The sequence below is a fragment of the Candoia aspera genome, chromosome 2 (genome assembly GCF_035149785.1).
Source record: "Candoia aspera isolate rCanAsp1 chromosome 2, rCanAsp1.hap2, whole genome shotgun sequence".
NCBI lineage: Eukaryota > Metazoa > Chordata > Lepidosauria > Squamata > Boidae > Candoia > Candoia aspera.
Window position 1 is genome coordinate 81,170,528 of NC_086154.1, and position 21,750 is coordinate 81,192,277.

General features: G+C 37.8%; 1 protein-coding gene across 1 annotated transcript in view; it reads left to right on the forward strand.

Moving 5' to 3' along the window:
- SLC22A4 (solute carrier family 22 member 4) overlaps window positions 1-21,143 on the forward strand; it is an 89,216-nt gene extending 68,073 nt beyond the window's left edge. Inside the window, exons 5-10 of the mRNA XM_063292331.1 lie at window positions 823-949; window positions 4,555-4,652; window positions 6,388-6,602; window positions 9,178-9,360; window positions 10,322-10,457; window positions 17,950-21,143. Of these exons, the coding sequence (XP_063148401.1) occupies window positions 823-949; window positions 4,555-4,652; window positions 6,388-6,602; window positions 9,178-9,360; window positions 10,322-10,457; window positions 17,950-18,040 (850 nt within the window). The 3' untranslated portion in view covers window positions 18,041-21,143. The remainder of the gene's footprint in view (window positions 1-822; window positions 950-4,554; window positions 4,653-6,387; window positions 6,603-9,177; window positions 9,361-10,321; window positions 10,458-17,949) is intronic.
- The last annotated feature ends 607 nt before the right edge of the window (window positions 21,144-21,750 follow it).

Genomic DNA, 21,750 nt, shown 5'->3' on the forward strand with positions numbered 1-21,750 from the left:
ATATTGTAATTTTCTCCAAATTATAAAAAGCAGAAGGATGGGCATGCAATATATCTGAAGCATTTGTGAAGTTATTCATTAAGGAAAGAAATTATGATGGAAGGAAGAACATTTTATTGACATATGTGTGCTCCTATATAACATTTATATGGGTCCCAGTTGACTTTCAGTCTGGGCTAGCATCATATCAGAGATACACTAGCTGTGTGATCCTCACTTCCAAGCAAATATGCTTTAGAACTGGGCTACGGTTTTACAGTATATGACATTATTTGATACTACTGTACCATTGGAATATAATTAAATCTAAAGCCTTGATGCAGTATGTTCCATATTATTATGAAGATCTCATCATATTGTTTAGCACAACCAAGGAAGCAAGGAATATTTGACATTTTTAAAATTTGTAATCCATTTATTCTAGTATAAACACACCCATAGTCCACCTACCCCATTCAGTGGATTATTCACTTGAGTAAGCATAAGTTGTCCTGTTAGAGCCTAGCAAGTATTTACTCAAAAGTTTATCTGTTCATATCAAAAGTGAGATCTTTTTAAACAAAAGGAGAAAAATCTGGCATCTGCGTACTCTGCTTTTTTAAAGAATATTTTTCTCTGAAATTAACTCCCAGATGATTAACGAGCAACACAGTGCAGTGAGTTAGTTGCTTTCCCTGGCACATTCCTTTCCATGCTTCCTATATGCAATGGACCAGACATTTGGCTTCCCCAATCACAACTAGGTGAAGACCCTTTCAGCCACTTTGATGGTATCGATTTATGGGGGGGGGAAAGCAACAGGATAATCTGGACTTGTTACAGGTTTATTCCTGAGTCTCCTCGATGGCTGATCTCTCAAGGAAGATTTGGAGAAGCTGAAGCTATTATTCGGAAGGCTGCAGAAACAAACAGGATTCCAGCCCCAGCAGTACTTTTAGACCCACGGGAGGTAAGTATTAGGGTTGTAATTGTATATTTAAGAGCCAGTTTGGTCTAGTGCTTAAGGCAGTGGGCTAGAAACCAGGAGACTGTTGAGTTCTAGTCTCACCTGAGGCACAAAACGAGCTGGGTGACCTTGGGCCAGTCACTCTCTTTCAGCCCTAGGAAGGAAGCAATGGCAACCCATTTCCGAAATCTTGCTAAGAAAACTGCAAGGACTTGCCTAGGCAGTTGCCGGGAGTCAACACTGACTCAAAGGCACCAAAAAAATAAAAACAAGAGGTCTAGAAGTAGAGATTGTAAGACATCAAAAGCATATCTGTACTGAAAACAATTAAAATTTAAAGATGTATATATAATGTTAAATTATGTACTGAAGATTCAGAATTTGCTTATCTATGAGAACCTTTGAGTTTATCAGAATTGGAATTGAGTATAAGATAATGAAGGAAAGAAACTACAGCCCCAGATATAAAAACTTACAGTGAAGAAATGTGTTCATTTTCAGTATTTGAACTGGCCTTTTACAGAAGAAAGAGAAAGGCTGATCAATATGTCCCTGTGTAATTGAGGTTCCATTGGTTGTTCAAAAAATAAATATGATGTAATTATATTTCATACACATGTGCTATGTTTTAGTTTAGTTTTAGTTTCTTTTTTAATTTTTTTTTCTTCTTTAGGCAAATAAATGAATAAAAATACTTTACAAAATAAGGTCAGATGTCTGAATGGTCCTCACATACATTTGTGACTTGCTCCCAGCCAGATATACCAGTATAGGCGCATTCCTGGATATTAGCAGCTTTCCTGAGTCTGCTTGCCCAAACAGGAGTTAGCCATTAGTATCTCCTGCTTCCCCAGATGCCAGCTGGTAAGGATACAGAACGTAAGCCTAGATAGGCTCTTCCCTATGGAGCCCCTTAAGAGCTGCCACCACACATGTAATATGAAGTTGATAGATGGTCCCAAACCAGTACATACTAATGGTAATTGCAATATAAGCTCTTCCAGACTCAAGAGATCTCTTCAAAATAAATTTTGATGATTAGGCAAGGGCAAACCACTTTCAAAATGTTGCCAAGAAAACTGCAGGGACTTGTCCAGGCAGTAACCAGGAGTCAACAATGACTCGAAGCCCCCCCCCCTTGTATATTTACATTTTTGTTGTATTCAGTGTAACCCACTATTACAAAGATGTCTCAGTTGTACCACTGGTAATGTTTAGAAAACATAACTCTCTACTACCAGCCAAGATAAAGCAGGTGATAATTTGTATGCACCACTACTTGTTGTTCAGTCATTAAGTCATGCCCGACTCTTCGTGACCCCATGGACCATAGCACACCAGGCCTTCCTGTCCTCCGCTGTCTCCCGGAATTTACTCAAATTCATGTTCATTGCATCGGTGATGCTATCTAACCATCTCATCCTCTGCCGTCCCCTTCTTTTGCCTTCAGTCTTTCCTAGCATCACACCTGAGTTAATTAATACTTATTATTGTTTGGTTTTCAAGACAGAGGTATACTTTAGAACTTGACTCCCTTGGGCTTCATATATGGCAAGGTCTTCAAATGCATTAACAATTTTCCAAGGTGAACTTCACTATACACCCAATTATACGTGCAATAAAAACACCACTGTGTCTCCTTGAAGAGAACGAGAGCAGACAATATGCAATGAATGTCTGCCTGAATTTTTTAAATTAAAGAATGTATTAAATCTAGCTAGCTAGTAACTACAGCCAAGATCATCAACAAACCTTCATGATTCTAAATACAACGTTCTCCCATCTCTCTGTCTAAGCTCCACTTTTATCCCCCACATCAGGCATTTTAATATACATCAGAGTTGGCTTGGAGCTTGTTCGACTTCTGCTGTTATTATGCTTGTCAGCCCTGGTTCCAGTCTTGCCTGATCACACCTGTAGGGTTTGGGTTTATCATTCAGTCCTAGAATGCTATAGAGGGTGTTTCTGGCTTGAACAAGCATGCTGCCCATTTTCCTCTTTCTTCTTAACAAGCTTCAGGATAACTTCGTACAGTCTCCTTGTTTGTCAAGAAGAAATCACGTCCCTCCCCTTGTGAGCTGCAGACAAATAATGAACTGCATCTGAATTTGATGTGGCCAGAGACATAGTTGCTTAGTACTTCTTTGTGATAGGGGAATTGGAACATTGTTGCATTTTTCCTCCTTCCCAAACATTCAACAATAGAAAAGGTAGAGGAAATGTGCAGTCCACCTAGTGTAACTCATTTTTCATCCTAGTCTTGAGAATAAAGGCTGCTATATATGCTGCTAGTTTACTCCCTCCTAGCATTTAAAAAGGTTCTGGCCACACGCTCTCAGTTTAAAAAAAAAAAAAAAAACTTTGGAAGAGTAATGTGTTTTGGAATCAAATGAAGCAAAGGTTGAGCAACTACGTCCAATATAATTATTCACCAGAAAACATGTGAAGTTGTCGTTTTCTCTCCCAATTATATATACTTGGTTATAGGAGGCAGCAAAGCAGAAAAGGTGCTAACATAAAGTAAGGATGAGTAACGCATTGGTAGGCTATGGTATGTCTCTTTGTGGTTCACGGTCTACAAGGGTTTTCAACTCCATTTAACTTTAACAGAGATATGCCTCTTTTTTCCCAACCCAAGCAGACTGTTAAAGATTATAGAGGAAAACAGAAGTGAACTTCTATGGAAGGCTACAAACTTAGTTTTTATAGTGAAAAAAAAAAAACTCTTGACCTTGTATTCAGAAGTCCTCTTTGGCTTAATTTTACCATGTGCGTGCCAAAAACAAAGGGTTATTTTTTAAATTATAACTCTAGGAACCCACTTTTCACTGGCACTCCCCAACCAAAGTCCAGAATGGAAAATCCCAGGAGAATGTCTGATTCTGCTTTAAAGATGAAGTGGTATAGCTGTACCGCAGTACTACAGTAGCTGAACGTCTAGTCATCTATGCTTGTTGATTGCTCTGGTTTCATAGACAACGCTGCCTGTCTCTCTAAGGAGCTGATGACTTGCAATTGCAGAAATAATACTTTTGATGGAGAAAAGGAGCTAATATATCAGTTTCTTGTTTTTATGAATTGTGTATGAGCTTACCTTCAGACCGAAAGTTTCCCTGGGCAGTTTACGTCTGAGATAGGAAGCTACTTCCTAAGGAAACCATCCATGGAACTGAGAACTGCATCCACTTGTTGGCTGAGCCTTTTATTTCATATCTGCCTGATTTTGATTCTTGTGGCGATCTTACTGTTTGAGCACGTATCGTGTGTTCAGTAATAAATATCATTCATCTTTTCCCAACAATCATTGTTAACTACTAATTTAGGCTAATTCTCAAACATGGACTATGTTTATCACAGGAGAAAGTTAATTTTGAAAAATAATTCAATTCTGGCTTCTGAAACAAGTTGAAATCTGTATAGAATGAGGGTGGAAATACACAAAATTGTCAAAGTGAAAGCAATCAACAAATCTCCATCTTCTTTAAATCTTTAAATCAGTGTCTTGGTTGTCCTTTTCTTTTCTTTGAATGTTTGATATCCAGGACATTTATGTTTGTTTACTTGTTTGGTTTTGGAATGTTCCCTTTTTTCTTTCTCTCCCTCCTAAGATAGAAGATTTGAAAGCCAAGCAACATCAAGGTGTGCTTTCGGACTTGTTCAGATCACGAAACATTGCAATTATGACGATTATGTCTCTTCTTTTATGGTAAGGCTCTGACAGCAGGCTCATTAAATGCAGAGGGCCAATAATCTGTTTTTTGTTTGGAGAAAGTTATGCTGTTTGGGACATTCCAATCCTTATTTATCATATGAGATTTTATTTTATTTTTTTAATTGAGCAGGATGGCTATATAATTTTATATAGCCATCCTGCTTAGCATACAGCTGAGTTACCCTTAACATGTGAATTGCCCTTAAGATGTGGTAAGTAGATCATAAATTGTGTGTTTTTCTAAATAATAATCTATATCTGGAGGACCTTTTATTAGATTGCTTGTTGATGTGTGTGATTATGAGGGTTTTTTTGTTTTTGTTTTTTTGGGTGGAGTTCTGAGCAATGGAATTTGTACAAGCAGAAGCACTCTGGCAGCAAAACTGCATCAGAATACATGTGCTTGTTCCTTTATCTTAACGTTTGAACCAGAAAAAACTAATCAGCAGGTTTAAAGATAACAGCAGACAAACAATATGACACTATTATTGTTTACAGCCCTGCAGATCTGATAGAAAAATAATAATAAAAAAACAATTTAACCAAACAATGAACAGCCAAGAAAAAAGGAACCAAATTAAGTTGGGCAGCAGATATGTCTTATTCCAGTCAATTCTTTGTACAATTTTCTTTTTATTAATTTTGTATTACTGAAAATAACTGAACTTCATGAGCATCACTCCAAGGTGGAAACTACAAGAAATAAAGTTTGCTTATCTAAAGGCCATTGGGAAATTAGTATTAAGAGCTATTATTAATGAAAGCACTTTTTATACAGGGTAATAATAAACATTGTCACTATACTATACTGTAGGTTATTAGAAAGTTCGGATAACATGGTGTTGCATAGGTACCATTTATTATATAGTAATAATGTTTATTCGGTCAATGACCAGCAACATAAAATTAATAAAAATAGCAAAATCGAAATAAGTCAAATGGTACAATTATATAGAGGCAACTGTAAATTAAAACAATTATAATATAATCTATAGATCCCTATTACAGTAATGACATATTGATTTACCTAAACATTAATAGATCCAATATATTAATACTATATTGTGAAATATATCCTCAAAAATTTATTAAAAGGTAACTAAACAAAATATTGATAAAAATAGAAAAATAAGCAAAAATCTCTACTACTTTACCATTTATTATATAAGGATTTCCATGATCATATATCACAGATCTGCTGAACAGAAGGAGCTAATATTTAACTCTCAGTTCAGTTAAATCCATTAGCATCTCATATACTGAATTGGATAATTGAGAGTCCTGAGAAGCTTCCTGTCTTCCCAAACGAGCAACCAGAATTTAAAATTAGATAGTTTCATTGGATGGCTTGCCTCTAACAGGAACTTGTCATAAAACAATGTTAAAGATGCTTTAGGAAAAACCATCAGCCTTTCCCTGTTCTCATTAGAAGGACTGTGTTGCATTTCACCCAGGGATATTATGAAGTTAGCCCTATGAAGTTAGATTAAAGTACTTTTGTGTAATTACTGGAAAACAGGGAAGTGGTATGAAAACACAGATGCCCAGAGGAATGTATGTGTGATTTCCCAACGCATTTCAATCCATTCTCATTCAAAAAGGTGCCATCTGAAATAGTAAAATAGGAAGTAAGTCTGATCTACCATTAGGCTAATTGTGCTATAGCTTGGTTAATTAATATTAAGAAGATCGTGGCTACTTATATTTGCTAATCTCTCTTTTATTCTAGGATGTTTACATCTATTGGCTATTTTGGCTTGTCCCTCAGCACACCCAATCTGCATGGAGATGCCTACTTCAATTGTTTCCTCTCAGCAGTCATTGAGGTCCCAGCCTACGTGATTGCTTGGCTTCTCCTACGGATCTTACCTCGACGTTATACAATATCTGGCACCCTTTTCTTAGGAGGGAGTGTTGTTTTGTTCATACAGCTAGTACCTCCAGGTAGACTACGTGTGTGCGCACATGCGCATTCCTTCCTTCCTTCCTTCATTGGTGCTATAGATGTATTGGCAATTGACAATACTGTACGAGGAGTTGGAACAAGTGTTAAAGAATTGTGTTTTACACCTATATCATATGGATCCTCAATTTTCTATTATATTCCAGGAAAATTCACTGAAATTGTTTATAAATAGAGATCTGCATTTACAAAACATTGTAGGAATGTTTCTCAGTTTATCTTTGTGACTTCGGTGTATCACACATCTGGATAATGCACCCGTGCAAAATTTCGTTTAGGAAATGTCCAAAAGATAAAGAGAATTTTGGTGGAAAGCCTGCACCCTAGGGCATGGCTTTCCACCAAAAGGGTGTGATGATCTCTTAAAAGGATGGGTATGGTGATGTCTTAAAATGACAGATGAATTTGTGTGATTCCCCATGAATGAAAGTAATTACTTTTTTGGGATTAAGGCTGGGATATATATGACTTTTAATAATTAAATTTGAATCTCTAAATGCAAAAGTTCTTAAACTTTGCAATTCCACAGCTGCCCACTGCGGGCCTGTGCAGCCCAGTTCTGGTAGCAAAGAGTAGAGCAAGTTTTAATAACATTCCCACTTTGCCTGTGCAAGACCCCCCTAATTGCTCATGTCTCACCAGGTGATCCCAACTCACAGTTTGAGGTGCCACAGTAATACTCTTGCAGTTTCTCTGCAACTGCCACAGTAGCAAAAGGCAGTTTTGTGTATTGTCTTCCTTCATCACTCCCTTCTCTCTATTTCATTACAAAAGCCAAGAAGGGTATTTCCAGAAGTGATTAATTGCCAGAGTTTGTGAGCTTTATAGCAACAAATTGCCTTTTGTAAGAGCATTAATGTGGAAGGGATTTGCTTCTCACCAGTGGGCATCCTCTTTGTCTGATTTGCTTTCGGGAAGGAAATTACCACGAGGCCTTTTACCCTTCCAGTTTTCACTTCCCTCCCAAGTTCCAGAGTTATTGAGACCCTCTTCTATACCCACTTTTGTTCAGAATGCCTGATTCTTATCAATCCTTACTGGCACTAGGATGCCTGTTTTTCTGATACTTCTATAATTCTTGCTTCATGATCAGCTCCAGCAGTACCTTTAGATCCAGTGTCAGTTTTTTGCTTTGCCATTGCCTGAGACCCAGATGGCCATGACCCTCTTGGTCATCGAAGGCTGTGAAAACCTGGCTTTTCCTCCAGGCGTTGGGCCAGGATAGTAGATGAGCCCAATATAGGTATGGTTGTGTAACTTAGTTTATTCTATGGTGCCTTAGTTAATGTTCTGCAATTATTTTACCATGTTTGCTTGTTAACTGCCCAGAGTTTGTATGTTAAATGAGCAACCATATACATTTTCTAAATAAATAAATAAAAATAAAATTTCCAGTATCAGTGCAGTTGCTTATGTTCATGTGGCCTCAGTCTTGAAGACCTGGTCTTTGAATCTGTGCTCATGGATTGCTGAATTCATCAACAATTCCAGTGTCCTGGCTTATTAAGTGGGCCATAGATATGTGGCAGAAAATAGCTGGAAAGACTGCTAGTGAGTTACATGCTCTCAGAGCTGACCATCATGCCTGCAATTTCACATGGTTACAGTTGTACTTCACCTAGGTCCCATCTTTGTGAAGCAGTATTGCTTGGATAGCTACTCCATGACCAGTGCCTGCATTAATTGGGTGATTTTTTCAATAGTTTTCTTCCTAGTCTTGGACAGCTTGTTAGTAACTTTCGTGTGATATACAATTATGAAGAGGTAAGATGAATTGGTTATTTGTGATTCTTCAAGTGATCTTTCACTCTTCAACAGTCATCTTTGCATTCATACCCAGTTCTGTTCTGGAGATGTCTTAGTATCATGGTTCTGAAGGCTTTTGTGTCAGTTTTTGAGAATTCTAGGGATGGTGCAAATTAGGCCTTAAGAGCATGCCTAAGGAGGTTTCTCATCAAAAGTATTCCTCAGCTTTGTAAGTTTTCTGAATGAAACTCTGCACAAGTGCATCATACTTACTTTATTTTTATTTTTATTTAATTTTTATCCCGCCTTTATTATTTTTATAAATAACTCAAGGTGGCAAACATACTTAATACTCCTTCCTCCTCCTGTTTTCCCCACAACAACCTTGTGAGGTGAGTTGGGCTGAGAGAGTGACTGGACCAAGGTCACCCAGCCAGTTTTCATGCTTAAGGCAGGACTGGAACCCACAGGCTCCTGGTTTCTAGCCCAGCACCTTAACCACTAGACCAAACTGGTTCTTATGTGCAAATGTATAGGTATTCATTTATTGGTAATCCCACTGTAAGCAATCTGTTTCTCTCAGCCACGTGCCCTCTTAGTTCTTCAAGTTACTGACATAGTTGCAGACAGAGACAACTTGACTTTAGCTGTTAAAACTAATAATGACATACCTAGGTATTGACTTGATGCACCTAACACTGCTGAAAATGCATGAACTAAGGAAGCATAATTGAGGTAAAAGTAGGACTTGTGCAAAGTTGATTAATCAAAGATGCACAGAAATTTTGTTTCTTTTACTTCTGTCCACAGATCTTCACATTCTGTCTCTCATCTTAGTGATGCTGGGGAAATTTGGGATCACATCTGCCTTCTCCATGCTTTATGTCTACACTGCAGAACTCTACCCAACCACAGTAAGAAACATGGCAGTGGGTGCTGCTTCCATGTCGTCCCGGGTGGGCAGCATTATTGCACCGTACTTTGTTTTTCTGGGTAAGAAATACACCATTTTAAAATAAATACAATAAATGCTCCCTAGTGTGACTTCAGATAATGGAGAAATACTCAGCAGGCTTTTCTGTGATCTCATTAATCCTGTGTTTATTTTCTAGGCTTGAGTCACATCTTCCTTCAAAACACCCAGATATTCAGTACAAGCCATTATTATTCTGATGAAAGCACTTGATTCCTATTTCTTTTACAGTGGTAGATTATGATTTATTACCAGTAATTCTTAGTACAGAGCCAGTTTGGTGTAGTCGTTAAAGGCACCAAGCTTAGAAGTGAGGAGACCGTGAGTTCTAGCCCTGCCTTAGGCACAAAGCCAGCTGGGTGATCCTGGGCCAGTCACACTGTCTCAACCCCAGGAAGGAGGCCATGGCAAACCACTTCTGAAATCTTGCCATGAAAACTGCAGGGACTTGTCTAAGCAGTTGCCAGGAATCAACAGTTACTTAAAGACACAAAAACAAACAACCATTCTTAATAGGATTACCAAGAAATCTATTTTTTATTGCACAGTGTGCAATACTGAAACATGGATTTCAGACATATAGACACCAATTGCCAATTATTCATAATTCTCACCTAATGAAACACACTCTAAATCTCTGAATTCTCTAAATCACACTTCCTACCTAATACTGAGGTGATGTGCGGTAAAAACATCCATTAAAATATATCATAAAACATGTGGTTCACTGGAGCAAAACCTACACAATAAAATTACATGACAAAATAGCACAAAATAGTGCACATTGGATTATTGAAAATAATCTTTTTTAAAAAGAAAAGCAGTAAAGATCACGAAAGATTGCTGTTCAGGATAAAATGAATAAATCCCTGCTTGCTGCCTTGAAGTCCAAGAGGAAAGGGCAGGAATCAAATATGATAAAACAATTACAAATTAATGTTGTGACTTTATATATTAAATCTACTTTCTGTGTTTTACCAGGTGCCTATGGTAGATTTCTGCCTTACATCCTCATGGGCAGCCTAACAGTATTGATAGGGATTCTCACCCTCTTCTTTCCGGAAAGTTATAGGAACCCTCTGCCAGAGACATTTGATGAGATGCTACAAATTAAAGGGTAACTTGATTTTACTAAAATAGAATTCCTCACTGTATTTCATATGAAGTGTAGTAAGCGTCAAGCTAAAAGGCAGAAAATAATTTCATGTACTTCTGTACAAATGCCAATAGATATTAGAAGCTGAATAAAAATAAAAAGGAGGCAATTTTTTAAGGTTCTCTTTACTTGTTTTTCATGCTTCTACACTTTATCTTCTGAGTGCTGGATGTTTTGATTTTCCTAAGTATTCTGAAATGAATGAAAAGACCTTCTTTGCCTCATCTATGTCTGTAGCTTGAGTCACAGCAACTGGATTTCTTGCTTTTTGGTAGAAACATTTCGCTGCTTCTCCAAGCTGGTTCTTCAGTCTGGGCAAAGGTTCATGAGGGGACACCATATATGTCTTCCAGGGTGGCTGCATTGTCCCTACACCGGAATGGCTGTTAATTGTGCCATGGAGGTGTGGATTGTCTTTTGGATATCTTATTCCTAGATCCTTTGTTCATCCCCAAGTGGATCGTTAAGAGTGGCCTTCCTGGTGGTCTTAATCTTCCTGGGGACTGATGAAAGAGCAGCATGAAAAATGGGGGACAAGTTGTGTCCGAGGCCTCCGCCTCTATTGAGGGAAGGATTTTCCACTTTGGCATGAATGGATTCCTTAACCCCTCTCTCAAGCCATGTATCTTCTCTGTCCAAAATGTGAACATTGTTGTCCTCAAATGAGTCCTTTTTCTTTTAGATGAAGAACCTTTTTCTTTTAGATGAAGACCTTCATCTGAAAGAAGAAGGACACTCATTTGAGGACAACATCAAGGCAAGGTCATTCCAGCTGTGTAACTGTGTAACCCAAGGCAAGATCATTCCAGCTGTGTAACTGCCCCTTATTGGGCAGCAGTAATATAGGAAGATGCTGGAGGTGGAGGATCACTTTAGTGACAACGGCAAAAGTATCCTTTTTTTTTTACTGCGCAGGAGAAGGCAGTGGTAAATCACTTCTGTATTTTTCCAAGTAAACCACATAGATCTTCAGGAAAGGATCGTTACCTTGTCGTGGTGCTGGAGCTTGAGCACCTCAATGATGCCATGAGCTAAACCGTGAAGGGCCACCCAAGATGGGAAGGTCATGACAGAGAGGTCAGACTAAATGCGATCCCTGGGGAAGGTAATGGCAACCCACCCCAGTATTCTTGCCGTGAAAACTAAATGGATCAGTACAACCAGAGATATGTCGGTATACCATCAGAAGGTGAGACTCCCAGGTCGGAAGATAGTCAAAATGCTACTGGGGAGGAACACAGGATGAGCTCAACTAGCCCCAGATGTGATGACGCAGCTAGCTCAAAGCCGAAAGGATGGCTAGCGGCCAACGGTGCTGGTGGTGAACGGCGAATCTGATGTTCTAAGGATCAACACAGCATTGGAACCTGGAATGTAAGATCTATGAGCCAGGGCAAATTGGATGTGGTTATTGGTGAGATGTCAAGATTAAAGATAGACATTTTGGGTGTCAGTGAACTGAAATGGACTGGAATGGGCCACTTCACATCAAATGACCACCAGATCTACTACTGTGGACAAGAGGACCACAGAAGAAATGGAGTAGCCTTCATAATTAATAGTAAAGTGGCTAAAGCAGTGCTTGGATACAATCCAAAAACGATAGAACGATCTCAATTCGAATTCAGGGCAAGCCATCTAACATCACAGTAATCCAAATATACACCCCAACCACAGATGCTGAAGAAGCTGAAGTAGAGCAGTTCTATGAGGATCTGCAGCACCTACTGGACAACATACCTAAAAGAGACGTTATTTTCATCACGGGAGACTGGAATGCTAAGGTGGGCAGTCAAATGACACCTGGAATTACAAGTAAGCATGGCCTGGGAGAACAAAACGAAGCAGGACATAGGCTGATAGAATTTTGCCAAGACAACTCACTCTGCATAACAAACACTCTCTTCCAACAACCTAAGAGACGGCTTTATACATGGACTTCCCCAGATGGACAACACCAAAATCAGATTGACTACATCCTTTGCAGCCAAAGGTGGCGGAAATCTATACAGTCGGTAAAAACCAGACCTGGAGCTGACCGTAGTTCAGATCACGAACTTCTTATTGCACAATTTAGGATCAGACTAAAGAGATTAGGGAGGACCCACAGATCAGCTAGATATGAGCTCACTAATATTCCTAAGGAATATGCAGTGGAGGTGAAGAATAGATTTAAGGGACTGGACTTAGTAGATAGGGTCCCAGAAGAACTATGGACAGAAGTTTGTAACATTGTCCAGGAGACGGCAACAAAATACATCCCAAAGAAAGAGAAAACCAAGAAGACAAAGTGGCTGTCTGCTGAGACACTAGAAGTAGCCCAAGAAAGCAAAAGGCAACAGTGATAGGGGGAGATATGCCCAATTAAATGCAAAATTCCAGAGGTTAGCCAGAAGAGATAAGGAATTATTTTTAAACAAGCCATGCGCGGAAGTGGAAGAAGACAATAGAATAGGAAGGACAAGAGACCTCTTCCAGAAAATTAGAAACATCGGAGGTAAATTCCAGGCAAAAATGGGTACGATCAAAAACAAAGATGGCAAGGACCTAACAGAAGAAGAAGAGATCAAGAAAAGGTGGCAAGAATATACAGAAGACCTGTACAGGAAGGATAACAATATCGGGGACAGCTTTGATGGTGTGGTCAGTGAGCTAGAGCCAGACATCCTGAAGAGTGAGGTTGAATGGGCCTTAAGAAGCATTGCTAATAACAAGGCAGCAGGAGACGATGGCATCCCAGCTGAACTGTTCAAAATCTTACAAGATGATGCTGTCAAGGTAATGCATGCTATATGCCAGCAAATTTGGAAAACACAAGAATGGCCATCAGATTGGAAAAAATCAACTTATATCCCCATACCAAAAAAGGGAAACACTAAAGAATGTTCAAACTATCAAACAGTGGCACTCATTTCACGTGCCAGTAAGGTAATGCTCAAGATCCTGCAAGGTAGACTTCAGCAATTCATGGAGCGAGAATTGCCAGATGTACAAGCTGGGTTTAGAAAAGGCAGAGGAACTAGGGACCAAATTGCCAATATCCGCTGGATAATGGAAAAAGCCAGGGAGTTTCAGAAAAGCATCTATTTCTGTTTTATTGACTATTCTAAAGCCTTTGACTGTGTGGACCATAACAAATTGTGGCAAGCTCTTAGTGGTATGGGGATACCAAGTCATCTTGTCTGCCTCCTGAAGAATCTGTATAACGACCAAGTAGCAACAGTAAGAACAGACCATGGAACAATGGACTGGTTTAAGATTGGGAAAGGAGTACGGCAGGGTTGTATACTCTCACCCTACCTATTCAACTTGTACGCAGAACACATCATGCGACATGCTGGGCTTGAGGAATCCAAGGCTGGAGTTAAAATCGCTGGAGGAAACATTAACAATCTCAGATATGCAGATGACACCACTTTGATGGCTGAAAGCGAAGAGGAACTGAGGAGCCTTATGATGAAGGTGAAAGAAGGAAGTGCAAAAGCTGGCTTGCAGCTAAACCTCAAAAAAACCAAGATTATGGCAACCAGCTTGATTGATAACTGGCAAATAGAGGGAGAAAACGTAGAGGCAGTGAAAGACTTTGTATTTCTAGGTGCGAAGATTACTGCAGATGCTGACTGCAGTCAGGAAATCAGAAGATGCTTAATCCTTGGGAGAAGAGCAATGACAAATCTCGATAAAATAGTTAAGAGCAGAGACATCACACTGACAACAAAGGTCCGCATAGTTAAAGCAATGGTGTTCCCCATAGTAACATATGGCTGCGAGAGCTGGACCATAAGGAAGGCTGAGAGAAGGAAGATAGATGCTTTGGAACTGTGGTGTTGGAGGAAAATTCTGAGAGTGCCTTGGACTGCCAGAAGTTCAAACCAGTCCATCCTCCAGGAAATAAAGCCAGACTGCTCACTTGAGGGAATGATATTAAAGGCAAAACTGAAATACTTTGGCCACATAATGAGAAGACAGGACACCCTGGAGAAGATGCTGATGCTAGTGGAGGGCAAAAGGAAGAGGGGCCGACTAAGGGCAGGATGGATAGATGATATTCTAGAGGTGACAGACTCGTCCCTGGGGGAGCTGGGGGTGTTGACGACCGACAGGAAGCTCTGGCGTGGGCTGGTCCATGAAGTCAGGAAGAGTCAGAAGCCACTAAATGAATAAACAACAAACAAACCACATAGATAGGCAAGATAAAGTACTTGATGATATAACACTAGATAATGGACTGCTCAACATGCTACTGAGAAAGAGCTGAAGATCCTTCAGGGTACCCGTGGTGTTTACGATGTGCTAGACTAAAGCCTTCAGGATGTCTAGTTAATGTTGCCATGCGGGAGAAGAAAACCCAAAGCTGCAAAAATAGAATTACAGTAGAAACACAGAATGTATGAAGCATGAACATAGGAAAACTCAACACAGTGAAAGAATCTAAATAATGAACTGGAATTGATCTTCAGTCAGAGAAGCATGCTGTTTACTACTCAGGACACAAAAAACAAAGAATGGTATTGCTTTTATAGTTAGGAAGGATATAACAGAGTACTTAGGTACAATGCAGTCAGTGACTGAATAATACCAATTAGACTTCTCAGATAATACTTTAATATGACATTTATCCATGTTTATGCTCCAACCACTGATGCAGAAGAAGGGGAGGTTGACAAGTTTTATGTTCAAGTTCAAACTGAAATGTGCAAGCAAGATGTGCTGCTTGTGTTTGAAGACCAGAATGCCAAAGTTGGAAATGGTGAGGAGAAAAAAGTGTTTGGACTATGTGGCTCATGAAATAGAAATAAAGCAAGAGAAGAACTTACTAGTCTAATGATTTCTTCATTACACACAAATTCTGCTATTGGTACAAAGACATAGAAGAACTCAAATTATAACAGCAAAGCCATGGCCAGGGGCTAACTTGGAACAGACCAATAACTGCTCATATGCAGGTCCCAAGAGAAGCTAAAGCCAGCCAATTTCCACAATAGGGTATTGAGCATAAACTCACAATTTTCAAGGAGAGCACCAGGAATCACTATGAAGGTTTGAACCTCACTGACAGAGAACCAAAGGAACTGTAGAATGAAATCAAAGCAGCTGTTTAAAAAGGAATGTGAAAAGAGATTGCTGTGACCAAGAAACAGAAGAAAGCAAACTGGATGTCAAAACAGATGGTGGAAATTGCCAAGAAGAGAAGCTAAGGCCAAGAAAGACTAAGATCTCAGAAGAATTTAACAAGAATTACACAGAACTGTTAGAAGAGACAAGAAGCAGTATTACAACTACATCTGTAAAGGCACTGAAGATGGAAACAGACATGGAAAAACAAGGTAAGTCTTCCAGAAGATCTAAAGGCTCTGGAATTTCCCACCTCAAATTGGTATACAGCACTAAAGGATGCCAGTGGGCAGATAGTAACAGACTCAAAGAAGATCAAAGAAAAATGGAAGGATTATACTGAAATTCTATATAGTAGAGATGCCAATGTCCAAGATACCTTAGAAGATAATTTGCTATTTACAAGAAATTCCTGTACTAAAAGATGGTTAGATCAGTATTCTGATCATTATCAAATCAAAAGGTTACAGAAATTGATGGAATAACTATAGAAATATGGTAAACAACAGAAGAAGAACCAGTAAAGGTTCTAATCAAATTATGCCACCCAATCTGGAAAATGACATAGTGGCTCGACAGATGGGAAGAGGTCACTCTACATACCAATAATGAAGAAAGGAAACTTAGAGTGTGCGAACTATTGCAAAAATATCCTTGATCTCCTATACTAGCAAAATAATGCTAAGGATCATACAACAGCCAAATAAATCTATTGAAATAAATAAAGTCATTGTCCTCATGAGAAATCTACACACAGGAAAGCAAGCCAGTCTATATGGAACATGGTGAAACAGACCAGAGGAGTGAATATACTCTCTCCTTATTTATTTAAACTATAAATGGAATATGTATTGAGAGAGGCTGGATTGGAAGAAGATTAGTGTGGTTTTAAAACTGGAAGAAGAAATATCAGTAACCTGTGCTATACTGATGACAGTACTCTGATAACTGAAAATCAAATGATCTGTAAGCTCTAGTAATGGAAATCAAGGAGCAAAATGAAAAGAATGGGAGAGATTAAATACAGAGCAGATCAAACGACAACAGGTACTGCACCCATCCATAGAACTGACAATGAAATCACTGGTGATGGATAGTTTCTTTCTTTTATCAACAGTAAAGGAACCAGCAGTCAAGAAATATATCACAGGCTAGCATTTGATAGAAGAAGAAAAATAACTTGGAAAATGTATTCAGATGCTGTGAAATATCTATACTAAGATCAGAATTGTGTAGCCAGTGGTTTTTCCTGTGACACTATATGGAAACAAAAGTTTTGCTTTGAAGAAGCAGTATAGAAAGGGCACTGATACTTTTGAATGTTGGTGTTGGAAAAGATTCCTGAGAATACCATAGATAGCCAAGAAAACAAACAAAAATGTATCATAGAACAAACCAATCTATGGTTCTTAAATGAGGTACAAATAAACAAGCTCACATTGTTTTATTTTGGACACATTATGTAAAGACATAGCTCTCTAGAGAAGTCCATAATGCTGAGAAAGGTGGAAATAACCAGCAGCAAAGTGGATGGACTCAAATACAGTGGCAATGGAGGACCAGGTCAGGGGCATATCATCTTGGAAAAGGTCTACCTATGTGGTTGCTAAAAGTTGACACCAACTTGATGGCACATAATTTAAAAACCTGGTGGATTATTATGTAAAGGTTCTGATGGTATGGTTCTTAATTACAATTGAGGCCTTCTGTTACTGATTGTATGCTTTTGTTCTCTTGAAATCTTAAGTCAGTTCTCTTGACCAATTATTCTGTTACATAGAGATAACAGAACTTCTGGTTTATTCTAAATTTATATTTTTCTCTTCTATACAGATATGACAAATGCAGAGTAGATTTGTCTTAGTGTGCATTGCATAATGCATGGTGTAAATGTAAAAATAAATATTTTATCCATGACAGAGACCAATGCTTTTTGTTTTCTTCATAAAACCTACATTGGCTGAAGAAAAGAATTCCATGAGGGACTACAGACTTTCAAAGTAAATAGACATCTGCTCAGCAGTGAGTGGGTCTGACTGAGAAAAGAGTTTTAAGTTTTTTCTTGCAGCAAGTATTCTAAAATCCTAATATTCTGACTGTATGAGTGTACGCATGCTTATTCAGAAGTATGCCTTTCATCCAGTTTAGTAAGAATAATTTCCTAGTACCTGTCTTTGGGATTTAATTAGATCAGAGCCATTCCTTTCGTAATAATTCACATTGTACTGAAGGATCTTTTGATAAAATAGCATTAAAAGGAAGTTTCTTGTGGAAAGTAAAAAAACTAATTGTTTGCTGCTGTAATTTCTAATGTGCGTAATTTCCTATTTGTTTTTAGATTCAGAAACAGAAAACACCTCTACAAAGTAGAAAATTCAGAGCAAAATCAGAACAAAATTCAGACCACGAAGAATCTGAGATCATTTTGATCGTAACAATTGAATGGACAAATTCATGGTTAAAGATACATGGAAGTCAGTAACACTACCAGAGAGACTTGTCCTAATGATCCTGCAGTTCTTAAAAACACTGATGCACCAAATATGTGGAATCGCTGTTAAATTGCTGTGTTGGCATAGGTTACTTTTATCAGTAACTATTTCTGTACCTTGGTTTGGGATTTGCATTTTTGTGAGATCTTGAGTATTTTCATTTCTTCTTGAGGTGTAGGTATTATTTTATTGTTGTATATGTATTTTTATACTTCGACATTTTTAGTTCATAATACGTGTTTCTTTGAACTCCAAACATCACTTTAAAATGCTGTAAAGTTTGGATTAAGGAACTACAATGTTATGCTTTAGAAGATGAATGGCAGAATCTTTTGTGCATAGAGCTTTATCGTCTAAGGCTCACTTGAAAAATCTTTAAAAGAAGAATAACTTTAAAGGAAAAAAATTGACTATAATAAAATGTAATTGTAAACTTTAAAAGATATTTTTAAAAGTGAAGCACATGTTTTGAAATCTGTGAAATACTTATTAGAAATAAACTATAACAATATTTTCCTCCATCAACCAGAAAATAGCTCTGAAAATCCAGTCTTAAAACCAACGATCGTTAGCTCGTTGTGCTGTATCTTTTAGGAAATTTGCCTGTCAAAGAGAGAACAATGCCTACATTATGTAGACACAGTTTCTCCACTCTTTGCATTCTAGTTATTTATATGATATAAACCAAATTTATTCACTGGGCCCAAATGCAGCTTTTTAATCGATTATTTTCTTCAGTGAGAAATATTATAAATCAGGTAATACGTTGGATGTAGTAGGTCAGCCTGCCAGAAGAAACAGAATTGTTTACCTATTTTAGGTTTTTTTAGGGCATGATAATGCAAGTACTTAAAGATGATAGCACATATAAGCTTGCGAGCAAATCCTCTGCTGAGAAAGTAACATTGATAAGATAGTGATTAAGATCAGGTATTCAGACAAGCATCGGGATAGCAATTTGTTACCCATTTAACCCTGAAATTCCTTCTCTTGTTTTTTGCCAGCAAAATCATATGCCTACATCTATTTCTTGGTTTAATGACTCAAAATGGCTGTTTTGCTGAGAAACATTTGTGTAAAAATGCCAAGTACTGTAATTCATATGTTACCAGCATCATGTGATGAAACTGGCTTTCCTGGTTTTACTGCTTGAGTACCATTCCTGGTAATGTATTAATCAAATTTAATTCATAAAGAAGTATGCAACCCATTTCTTATCTTTAAAGCTCAAAGTTATAACTGTAGCAAATCTGCACAGTATGCTGTGCTTTTATACCAGTAATCTGAACACAGTATGTTTTGTTATAATACTATTAGTTCAGAACAATTTGTTTTATGATCTTAGCCCAACCTTCTCCAACGTAGTGATCCCAAGATAATGTTGGCTATTGATGAGAGTGATGGAGTTTATATTCCAATACATCTTATGGACAAGACAATTTTGGGCATTATCTGTGATGGATAAGGCTTCAGGAAGGCTGCCCTAGATTTTAGATGGAGCAAAAGATTTAAATATGACAAGGAAACTCTTTATAAAAGCAGCTTCTTCTCTCTGGAAACTTTAGGTTGATAGCTTCACATTCTACATGGAGGACCAGTATCAACCTTGGAAAAGAACGGCAAAAGACAGCCACAGAACTCTAACAGAGTTCTTACATTTAAATCAACCCTGATCTGCAGGTGACAAATTCAGGACTAGTACCTCCTGTTCCTTGTAGGAGAGCACTGTAAATAACTTGGTTTGCCTTATGAATCTTGTGCAGTGAAGATAGCATTTTGTTAATGTATGCTATGTTCATTTCTTTTTTAATTTTTTATGGTTCTGGTATAACACATTTCCATAATCTAATATGTACATGACTCTTCTAGTATCTCAAGTTATTTATAAGATTGCCAGTTTCTGACCAGAAACTATAGTTCTGGATCCACAGTAGTTCCTTTAGTTTTTACCTATGGCAAACTGGCAGGATTCTGAAACACTTCTTAGAAAAAAGAACCCTATGCTAATTGCTTTCTCAGCAAAAATCTTGTCAGATAAAAATGTTTAATAATGTGCTGTAATCTGGCAATATATAACATATTATATATAAATATTTTAAACAAAACAGTGGATTCCTATAGAGTTTTACATTGTTTTAATTGTCACGATTTCCAAAACAATATTTGTAGTACTTGTTTGGACAACCTAGTTCTCCCAGAGTTTCTTCATTGTGTAAGAGTCTCTCGATTTTTAGTTAATTTCCAATTTAGAAAACTGCACTTTCTAGAAGATTGTGACATTGAAATTTTGTTTTTCATTTTTGGAGGGATCACTTTTGTAAAGAGTATTACACTATTACCTGATCTAGCGCAAGTTGTAAGGATATTTTAGCCTTTTAAGATAAATCCTTAGTTTCCTGTAACATAGCTTTCATCTAATGAGGTCCAATTTAGTAGTTGAAGAAATTCCACTGAAGAAAGTGGCAATTGTATTTCTTTTTGCATTTCATTACTAGTAACTGAAGATTTATAACATATATATAAATATATAACAAAACTCAAGATTTTTAAGTTCTACAGTATTGGTCCTATAATTACTTATTTTGAGGAAATATTTTTCAGTAAAATGTACATTCTTTGCCAATATAGATTCTTCTCAGGGATTTTCCAGATAGTTACTGCAATCTCCCAAAGACAGTAAATGGAAGAAGGACCAAGGGGAGTCATTTTCCCATTTTATTCCTTACTTTATCTTGTTTCTTCTGTAAAACATAAGTGGTGCTAGTCAAAGCTTTGATTTTATCTTCTGGTGGCCAGTGTACACAATTTTGTTTCGTTCAGTAAAACACGGTTCGCCAGGCATGCAAGCAGGGAATCAGTAGTTCAGTACAGCTCCACTTTTGCTACTGCCTTGAAGGACACTAAAAAGAAATCTGGCTCCTAGTAGGTTGCAATAAAAGGCTACAAGTTATAAATCAAGCTGAACAAATGCCATTTAACTGTTAATTTTGTAAAGTGCCTTGTAGTCGTGTTTGGTGGTGGTCTCTGTTGAAAAAGAAAAGGCTGAAGTTTCTCAGTTAACCAAAGTGTGAGCTGTCTTTTCCATAGATCTCATCTAATGCTCTTTGAGAGTGTTTCAGATTGCATTTATACTGTATCTGATAATGTACTGAATATTGATTGGAATCAGGTTCTTCAGTTGAAGGAACTGGTTTCGTCATTACAAGGGGGAGGAAAGGGCAATTGTCTTTCCTAGTTGGGGGATCCTTAGAGCAGATTGGGACGGGGGTGTAAGGTAGAGACGTAACTCCTATCTTGCAAATTAACTTCCATATTCTATGTTGGACTCCCCGCTGGTTGTTTAGATCGAACCCTAGTTTGTATAGGGTTTATGAAATCTGTCATGTATCACTATGTAACCTTATCTCTTTATTTTTCTTCATTGAGAGTAAAGGTAGACAAAAAAAATAAAAAACTAGTGCTGAGTTGTTTTCTGTGCTGCAGGAGTGAAAAAGGGAAATTCCATGTGTATACTGATATGAAAAAATAAATTTCCTTCAGATGCTGATGACATTCTCCTTATTTGGTGCAAGGAATTAAAAATTTTATAAGATGTATAAATTAATATGAAAGCTGAGTAAATACTGTAAGATAGGGGTTAGGGAACC